This window comes from Equus quagga, chromosome 5, assembly GCF_021613505.1.
Source record: "Equus quagga isolate Etosha38 chromosome 5, UCLA_HA_Equagga_1.0, whole genome shotgun sequence".
In the NCBI taxonomy this organism is placed as follows: Eukaryota; Metazoa; Chordata; class Mammalia; order Perissodactyla; family Equidae; genus Equus; species Equus quagga.
In genome coordinates, this window is record NC_060271.1 from 33,727,422 (window position 1) to 33,737,518 (window position 10,097).

General features: G+C 51.4%; 1 protein-coding gene across 1 annotated transcript; it reads right to left on the reverse strand.

The window, feature by feature from the left end:
- Positions 1 to 281: 281 nt before the first annotated feature.
- On the reverse strand, positions 282 to 2,290 carry FAM43B (family with sequence similarity 43 member B). Its single transcript, XM_046663362.1, has one exon. It carries the CDS (start codon positions 2,288 to 2,290, stop codon positions 1,295 to 1,297), a length of 996 nt encoding a protein of 331 aa, XP_046519318.1. The 3' UTR covers positions 282 to 1,294.
- Between the last annotated feature and the right edge of the window lie 7,807 nt (positions 2,291 to 10,097).

Here is a 10,097-nt window from a genome sequence, read left to right on the forward strand (position 1 = left end):
TTTCAGACAAGGCACCTGCTACCGTCTCCTCCCCTGACATGAAGGGAACAGCTTCCTGGCAGCAGCCCTGCCCCACCCCCCATCCTGAGAGTAGGCTCCAGCTGCTACAGGGGGCTACTTCCTGGGGTCTTCTCCTGCCCTTTAGGATTCTGATGATGTTTTTCACCCTCAGTAGGTTTGGCATCAAATACAACAAAGAAGTGGTGACAAGGCTGAAAAAGCAGGTCCACTTTATTTACAATGATCAGTTGGCAACACAGATCTTCGGGCTTTTCGTGGCCTTGTGGAGAGAGACTTGGGCAGGGACCCAGTCCCTCTGCTGGGTTACCACACCCTCCTTCCTGCTATGAGAATCTAGCTGCTGTAAGGACCCTTCTGCTCTGACAAGCCTTGACTTGGGGGCACCCTTCCTGGGTCCACTTTCTGGGTAGTCAGTGTCCTCAAGTGCCTGCCATGGGTTGGTTCTCTTACCTCCTTAGGAGGCCCCATCTTGGTGCTGGTTGTGGGGCACCTAGTGGGAAACCATACACATCTGTCTGCAGAGATGGGGTGGGTGAGGAGTCCTGTGGGTGTACCCGGTGCCAGGGCACAGACTTGGGCAGTTGCTTGGTGCAGAGAGCTGTTAACCTGGCCTAACCTGTTGTTTGGGTGGGTAGGACCATCCTAGTCCTCTCCAGAGCAGAGCAGTGAAGTCCCAGAAGTCCTCCAAGGGGTAGAGAGGCCAGACACAGGGCCTGAGAATACTTCCTTGGGTATATGGTGGCTGCAGACTCAATTCCCACCTTGTGCCTGGCCTCCAGTCTCCACTATTCTTCCCCTACAAGAATGCCTCCCCAGGGTTGGTCTCATCCCAGGGAGGAAGGCTAGACTGGTCAAGGGCAGAGAGCCACTGCCGCCACCTGGCCAAGGCCCAAGGTTACCCTCCTGGATTTCTGGAAACTTCTCCCTCCTTCTCTTGAGAGATTGCTTTGGGAGGGAGGGGATAGTCTATGGGCAGACAGGCTTGGTGTAACGTGTAGGGGGCAATTCCGCAACGGAGGGAGCCCAGAAACTCCGGATGGGGGAGAGGTGAATGCCGAATACTGCTGCTCCCCGACTACTCGTCCCCCAATAATCAAGGGCATATCAGGCGTCACCCTGAGCCAGGATGAGGCGCGAGGCGGGCAACAACGGAGACCACAAGGGAGGCAAGGACGGGGGGGGGGGGGGGGAGAGCAGAAGAGGGCAGGGCCCGGGTTAGAGGCTGTAAATCAGGCCGGCGGGGTCTGGGGCCGCGAGTCCTGCCCCTCGGCTCTCAGCGCGCCTGGCCCGCCCGCTCCCTGGGGCCGGCCTTCCAGCGGCGGGGCTGCGCGGGCGGCGGGGGCGCCGGGGCGCCCCGCAGGCTGCACGTCCTCAGCTCCCGGGCCAGGCTGAGCACCTCGGGCCGCTCGAGCTGGGGGGCTGCTTCCTCGCGCTCCTCCACGTCCTCGTCCTCCTCCTCGTCCTCCTCCTGGATGCTGCTGAGGCGCGGCGCCCCACGGCCGCGTTCGGAGGCCGGTGGCCGGTACGCGCACTTGGCGTTGAGCAGCCGGCGCAGCGGGGCGCGGGGCACTGAGGCGGCGGCGCCCCCGGCACGGAGGTGCTGCTGGCGCACGTGGCGCGCGTCGCTCTGGCGCTGCAGGCGCTTGAAGTCGCTGAAGGCCGCCAGCGCGGTCTGGCGGAGCAGGCGGGCGAGGGCGCGCGCCTTGTGCGCCCGCGCCAGCAGCACGGCGTGGCAGCGCAGCACCACGGCCTTGTGGCGCGCCTGGTGGCGGTAGACCCAGGCGAAGACGCGCGGGTGGCGCCCGTCCGCGGTGCAGTAGGTGATGCGCGGCAGCAGGTAGGCGTGCGCCGGCCTGCGGCCCCCCGAGCCCCCCGAGCCCCCCGAGGCGCTGCGCTCACACGGCTGCATGCGGATGCCGTGCGGCCCCAGCGTCAGCTTCATCTTGGTGCCCCCGCCCGGCCCGCAGCGCGCCCAGATCTTGCCCACGGCGTCGTCGGTGCAGCCGTCGCCCTTGGCGTGCAGGGTGACGGCGTTGCCCAGGTACCACACGGTGTAGGTCGGGTCCTCCTTGTTGAGCTCCACTTTCTGGCGCCGGCTGCGGAACACGCGGCCCAGGCGCTCCAGCGGCCAGTCGGGCAGCAGGTCCGGGCAGGAGCGCAGGAAGCTGGAGAGCAGCGACGTGTAGGTGAGCCCCGGACTCAAGCTCTTCGCCTTGCACTTGGCCTCGTCCTCCACCAGCACGAATTTGTTACGTCTCCAGGGCAGCATCGCGGCTGCAGCGGCGACGGCGGCCAGAGGGGCTGGGGGCGCGGGGAGCTCACGGGCGTCCTGCCGGGAGGCCGGGGGAGGGGAGGGCGCGCAGAGGTCCGCGGCCCCGCGGTGGCGAGAAGCTGTGCGGCGCCAGAGACAGTCGGTGCCCGGAGATGCCCAGTGCCAGGCAAGGCTAGCTTCGCAGATGCCCGGTGCCCAGCCGGGCTGGCAGCCGAGATGCCCGGGCGGCGGCCGAGCGTCCGGGAACAGCTTCCCCCGGGAGTCGCTCCAGCCGTCCGGGAAGCAAGGAGAGGCAGGGGCTGGGCGTGGTGGAGGCGCCCCCCAGGCCCAAACAGGGGGGATCTCGCGGTCCCCGCCGCCCAAATTGCGGCGGTAGGGAGGTCACCGGAGCTGGGGCTGGCGACTGGCTGCTCGGATGGGTAGACCGAGAGGGCGATTGCGGTGGGGACTCCTTCAGGCGTCGCGGCTCCACCTCCCCGGCCTGCCTACATCACCGGGCGGAACCGCTAGCTCTCTTGTCCCCTCCCCTCGCCCTCCTCTCTCTCCTCCCCCCGCGCAGGCCAGCGCTGCTTCTCGCCGGGGACCCAGCACAGGCGCGGTAGAACGGGTTTAATCATTATTATTGGAGGGGTGGGGGTGAAGGGAGCGGTTAAGGGGTAGGAATCTGCTGGAATGTCCAGGAAAGCACCAGGGGGCTTTGCCAATGCAAATTTCTCAGGTCTCACTAGTGGTCTCCAAGCTCCCCTTGGCGTATTCGGGACCCCCCTCACTTCTTTCTAGGATTCCGGCTGCCCCCCACCCACAGCATGTCTCTACCCCCATCTCTGAGGGTGATTTTGGGTGGGTTCCTTATGGGGCCGGACTGGCGCACTTTGCCTTCTGTCTGCACAGCAGAAAGCCAGCTGAGGTGGCCGAGCAGGGCAGTGGAAAAGTACTGTCGCTTGGTGAAGCTTTCTTCCAGGTTCTTCCAAGGTCGTGGGCCAGGCCGCTGCGCCTGAGCTGGGAGACCAGTCACTGCTTCAGCAGCTGGTAGCGCCCCTGCCTGGACTGGAGCAGGGAGGGCACTCTTGGAGGGTGGGGGAACCTTCCAGAGCAGTCCTGGGTCTGTGGGAATTGCAGATAAAAAGCTCCTTCTGGCCAAAGGGCAGCCTCTTGGCTCTCTGAGGATTAACTAGATAAGGCTCCTGTTTGTGAACTCCTCTTCTGTTCCCTAACACCTGGTGTTTTGCTTTCATTATCTCATTTAATCCTCAGGACAGCCCAGACTCAGTTAAGGGACTTGCCCAAGGTCACAGGGCTGGTAGGAGGTGGATCTAAGGTTCCACTTGGGCTTTCTTAACCCGTGAACCGGCGGCCCTCACCCTTCTGTGAGTCCACCATATGCTGCATATGGATGGGGCATTTTCCATCTCCCCCTGGGACCCTCCAGTGGGGACTCTTACTAGGGAGGGGTTCTAGTGAACTGGGAAAGACACAGTTGTCCCTGGGTGTGGGGACACATCTCCCTCTTTCAGGATTTGTTAAGCCACAAGCTCTAGAATCTGGGTCTGCTCTGATGGGGACCCAGGAGTCTTACCGCCCCTGGGTCTCACAGGGCCCACGCCCAAGCTTTCCTTGGCTTCAGAAGGGTCATCTGGGGAGTCCTCCAGGTCAGGAATGAGCCCAGAGGCTTGGGCCCAGCCAGGCCAGACCAAGTGACCTCCAAGAGTGTGGGTGGTGGGAAGATGGTGTGCTCCACAGGTCGGGCAACATTCAGGGTCAGCAGGCACGAGCAGTGAGTGGCTGGGCTCAGAATCCTCGGGGAAATCAAAGTGAAAAAAAACCCACAACAAGGCTGCATCACGGAATGCTTCTAAAATGACATGCCAGTGAAGGACAGGAAATTACCTAGAATTGCAGAATCTTAGCTTTGGAGGGGGCCTCGCAGATTATCTTGTTCACTGCGGCTTCATTGTATTTTATTTTCAATATGGAAATGTCTTCATTGCCTTTTGCTGATTATAAAAGTAATATGTGCGTGTGGTAGAAAATCATAGAAGGACATGGAGGTCTGCCACTGTTCCCGCCCCAAGGATGTGGCTTCATTTCCCCACGAGAGAACAGGCTCTGAGAAGCACAATGATCATTTTCATGGCACCAGACTTGCCCCTGGGGCCGAAGGAGATGTTCACTCAACCAACTCCCTTTATAGAAGGGACTGCAGGTGGTTTTGACCTGAGAGGCAGTTCATCGAAAACTCCTGCCGTCTCCTGCCTTGGGTCTCTGAGGTCCCCCCTTTGGAGCTTGCCGCCCTGAGGTTCCCCTCCTCCCAGATGGCTGGAGCCTGATGGGAGTGGCCAGCAGCAGAGTCACCATTTGCAAGGCTCAGATACCTCCATGCTTTTGTCCAAGGTGCGGCCTCCTGAGGTTGCTGGAGTTAACATGTAAAGACACAGGATGCCCAGTTAAATTTGAGTTGCAGATAAACAACAATTTGTAGTATAAGTATGTCCCAAGCATTGCATGCATTTCATCTGGTAACTAAGCCTCCTGCTTCCCGGAGAACAAGAAGAGATCCAGGAGCCGTGGGGAGGTGTGTGTTTCTCCCTAGGCTTGCTCACCTGCTCCTGGTTCTGTTCTGTCCTCAGTGCTTTGGGAAAATCCCCTCTAGGGGCTCACCCAGGACTGTGTGAGATCCTGTGCAATAGTCTGTTTTTATCTGAAGTCCCCTAGACTTCAAAGCAGCATTTGACACTGTTAACGCCTTTGTTACCTTGTTAACCATTCACCTTGGCCTCCTTGCCTGGGATTCCTGTCCTCCCTCCCACCCCCAGGACCGCTCCTCCCGGCAGGCTCCTCCCTACGCCCCCAGGCTTGGTCTCCGGCCTTCTGCTCTTCTTTCCCCAAACTTGTTCCTTTAGAGGGCTCAGCTGCCCTCAGAGCTTCCACCGTCCTTTCTGTTCAGATGCAAGCCAGCCCTGTCCTATTAATCCCGGCAGAGTTCAAGGCTGTCTTCCCCCTTAACCCTTCCTTCCCTTCACTCCGGGCTTTGCGTCAGTCATCGCTGCTCCATAGACTGGCAAGCAGTTGGATTTTTTTCTCTTTTCAATTTAATTTTTATCTACCATATTTATACTTGTATTAGTTTAAAAAGTCAAATAGCTGGCTTATATTTAAAAAATGTCAGTCCCCTGCTCCACGCTTCCCTAAGTCTCAGTTCTCACTTCCAAAGACGACCACTGTTTTGCACATTTTAGGTGGCACTTCTGTCATGTGCCTCTATTTTTGAGTAACACTTCTAATTCAGATTTTCTGGTTTTTCAAACATTATCTATGGCCACCCTGCTGTGGAAGATGAAGGTTCGGTGCCGCTCTATCTACCCCCACCACACACGTTTTCCTTCCTCCCTGTCTCCCAGTTTAGTTAGAACATTTTGTTGTCATTATGTCAGTATGCCGTGTTTAATTCTTATGACTATGCAAATGTGATTCAAAGCTGGGCCTTGAGGTGGGCTTTGGTTCCGTTTCCCTTATTGGACAACTGTGTTGCTTTTCCAGAAGCATGCAATTGCCTCATTTAAAAACCCACAAAACTCCCTTACACATCTATCATTAATTTACCCCCCAACTGTGCCACCTGGTTGAACACACCAGGTGGTCTTTCAGGTCTCTGCGTTCTTAGAGACCCCCTCCTGGAGGCAGCCTCCCTGGGCTCCAGTCTCCACTGGGTGCCCTACAGACCCTTAGAGCCCTACTACCATCTGAGAATTTCTTGCGCCTCTTGTCTCTTGTGGGATCCTGTTTCCTGAATCTCTTGCCTTTTATTTTCCCCTTGGTTTCTTTCCTTGTTGTGGCAGATCACATATTCCAGTAGCTTTGATTGATACCTCTGCTGGGCGTAGAATACTGCGGTGGAAATAAGTTCCCCTCGGAATTTTCAGGACATGATCCATTGTCGCTGTCGAAAAGTCAAATGACATTCTGATACCTGATCCTGTGTGTGTGACCTAATTTTTCTCTGGCAGTTTTGAAGATTTTCCAGAGGTCTAAAGTTTCACAAGGATGTGCATTTACTATGGGCACTTGGTGGGCCTTTTAATCTAGAGATCGATCTCTTTTAATCTGGAAATCAATTTAGGGGAAATTTCTTTGTGCTCATTTTCTCCATTCTCTTTTCTGTTTTTGACTTTTCCTTCCAGATCTATTTTTAGTTGGATATTGGACCTCTTGGATCGATCTTCTAGTTTTTCAAAATGTTCTTTCCAATTTTCCATTTTTAAAAATGTTTGCTCTATTTTCTGGGACATTACTTCAACTTTATCTTCCAACTTTTCTATTAGATTTTTTTTTTAGTCTCTTCTCATAATTTTTCACTTCTAAGATAATTTTTTGTTCTTTTTTATAACATCCTATTCTTGTTCATGGGCATAATATCATCTCCTATATCTCTAAGATTGTTAATTGTAGTTGCTTTAAAAATTTTTTTATTTTTAATTGTGGTAAAATACACATAAAATTTACCATCTTAACTATTTTTAAGCGTGCAGTTCAGTATCATTAAGTATATTCACGTTGTTGGGTACCGGTCACCACCATCCGTCTCTAGAACTTTTTCGTCTTGCAAAACTGAAACTCTATACCCATTAAACACCACCTCCCCATTCCCCCTCTCCCAGCCACTGGCAACCCCCATTCTACTTTCTGTCTCTATGGTTATGACTACTCTAGATACCTCATGTGAGTGGAATCATACAGTATTTGTCCTCTTGTGACTGGCTGGTTTCACTTAGCATAATGTCCTCAAGGTTCATTCGTGTTGTCATATGTCAGAATTTCTTTCTTTTTCAAGGCTGAATAATATTCCGTTGTATGGATATACTACCTTTTGTTTATCTATTCATCCACTGATGGATACTTGGCTTGCTTCCAGCTTTCGACTATGGTGAATAATGCTGCTACGAACATGGGAGTATATCTCTTCTAGACCCTGCTTCCAGTTCTTTTGGATCTATAACCAGAAGTGGAGTTACTGAATCATATGGTAATTCCATTATTACTTTTTGAGGAACCACTATCCTGTTTCCATAGCTGCTGCACCATTTGACATTGCACAAGGGTCCCAATTTCTCTAAATCCTTTACCAACACTTGTTATTTTCTGATTTTTTTTTTCAGTAGTAGCCATCTTAATGGGCGTGAGGTGATATCTCATTGCGGTTTCGATTTGCATTTCCCTAATTAGTGATGGCGAGTATTTTTTCATATACTTGTTGGCATTTGTATATCTTCTTTGGAGAAATGTCTATTCAGGTCTTTTGCTCATTTTTAAGTTGGGTTATTTTGTTGTTGTTGAGTTGTAGGAGTTCTTTATATATTCTGGATATTAATCCCTTATCAGATGTATGATTTGCAAATATTTTGTCCTGTTCCTTAGGTTGTCTTTTTATTCTGTTGATTATGTCCTTTGATTCACGGATGTTTTTAATTTTTATGTAGCCCAGTTTGTCTATTTTTACTTTTGTTGCCTGTGTTTTTGGTGTCACATCCAATCATTGCCAAATCCAACATCATGAAGCTTTTCTCCTATGCTTTCTTCTAAGACTTTATAGTTTTAGGTCTTTGATCCATTTTTGAGTTAATTTTGGTGTATGGCGTAGTGTAAGGGTCCAATTTCATTCTTTTGCATGTGGATATCCAGTTTTCCCAATGCCATTTGTTGAAAAGACTGTCTTTCCCCATTGAATGGTGTTGACACCCTTATTGAAAATCATTTAACCATATATGCAAGCAATTATCTCTGGGATTTCCATTCCATTGGTTTATATGTCTGTATTTATGCCAATACCACACTGTTTTGATTACTGTAACTTTGTAATAAGTTTTGAGAGCAGGAGGTGTGAGACCTCCAACTTTGTTCTTCTTTTTCAAGATTGTTTTGGATATTCTGGGTCCCTTGAGATTTAATGTGAATTTTAGGATGAATTTTTCTATTTCTGCAAAAAATGCCATTGGGATTTTGATAAGGATTGCATTGAATCTGTAGATTGCTTTGGATGGTATTAATATCTTAACAATATTAACTCTTCGAATCCATGAACACAGATGTCTTGCCGTTTATTTGTGTCTTCTTTAATTTCTTTCAGCAACATTTTGTAGTTTTCAGTGCACAAGTCTTTCACCTTCTTGGTGAATTTTATTCTTTTTGATGCTATTGTAAATGGAATTGCTTTCTTAATTTCCTTTTCAGATTGTTCATCGTTAGTGTATAGAAATGCAATCGATTTTTACGTGTTGGTTCTGCATGCTGTAACTTTGCTGAATTTGTTTATTCTAAAAGTTTTTTTGTGTAGAATCTTTAGGATTTTCTAATTATAGTAGTTTTAAAAGCCTTCTTCAGTTTCATGCATTGCTCTGCTTCTTGAGTTCCTTTTTCCTGTTTTTTATTTTTTTTCTTATAATTAACTTAAAAAAATGTAAATCCATGACTCTCGTGTTTATAGCTTTCCTCTCACATCTGGTGATCGTTGTTGTCTAGCTCTATCTGGGAGGCCCCAAAGCAGGCTGGAAGCTCTGTGTACGGGGAGTGGAGGGGGATGAACAGGACGAGTCATGTATGGGCCTCATTATCTCAAGACAAACCATTTTGTAAGGAAACCCTGACACAGACCCTCTCTTTGATCAAACTTTAGTCAGGGTTCCCTGAACCCTTTTCTCAGCTAGGCTTTATCCTTGCCAGTGCTGCATCGCCCAGTTTTAGCAAGAGTTTTGTCAAGTCAGTTTAGACCAAACCCCTAACCCTCGATGTCTGATCAAACGCCTCACCCCCCACCCCCCGCTGATGTCTCATTACACCCGAGTGACCTGCCTCCAGCAAGAACCCTGTCAGGTCAGTTTAGCCAGAATCCCCTCTCCCTCCTGATGCTTCCCCTTAGTAATTTCCCACCCACTGATGCCCACCCTGCTCCTTGGCTATAAATCCCCACTTGTCCCTACTGGATTCAGAACTGAGCCCCGTTGTGTACTGAGGTCTCTTTTCTCCACTGCAATCATTCCTCGTTAAAATCTGCTCTTCCCACTTTCCTGCCCAGCTCTGGTTTTTCTTTAACAATTCTCAGATGTCTGTCGGCCTTTTCTTTTGGGCTGGCCAGTGTCACCAGAGAGAACTCCTACAGCCTTCTGCCCATAGGGGAGGGGGTGTACAGATCAGTCTGACAGCATCCCGGGGCTGGAGTGGAGGCGGGGGCCTCCTGTCTCCTGTCTCACTGACTGGTATGCAGGCTGCCCAGCAATCTGTGTTCAGCGTGGGGCCTTCCTCACCCTCGGCTGTGCCTGGGGTCCTCAGTCCAGAGGTGCTTTGTCTCAGTCCCTCCAGAGAGTAAAGCTCCAGTCTTCTGGTGCAGGGGTGGAAGGGAATCTCCATGCTGCTCAGGAGAGGGGAGGGTGCCTGGGGCTCTCGCGGCAGGCTTTCACTGGATCCTCGGGGTTCATGGGTGGCCTGCACCCTTAATGCCAGAGATGTCCGGTGCTTGGACTTCCTGGGTGTTCAGGCTCCTTGGCACCATGTGGCTGGATTCTTGTTGGGTTTCCGCCTTTTCCACTCTCCTGAGTTTATTACTCTTGTCCATGTGCCTTCTATCCTTCAAAATATTGTTAACACCTCTCAGCTGCTGTCATCGCCTCTCTCTTTTTCCTTGTCAGTTTATGCCACTTTTATTCCTTTCTTGTCATTTTGGTGAGGCTTAGGGAAGGAACGGGGAGTTTATCTCAATTTTCCATGTCTAACGGAAGTCTCTCCTCAGTAGTTTTCTGATGACTCATAATTGTGC

Coding starts and splice junctions, on each gene's coding strand:
- FAM43B (XM_046663362.1), bottom strand. CDS start 2,290: ATGCTGCCCTGGAGACGTAACAAATTCGTGCTGGTGGAGGACGAGGCC.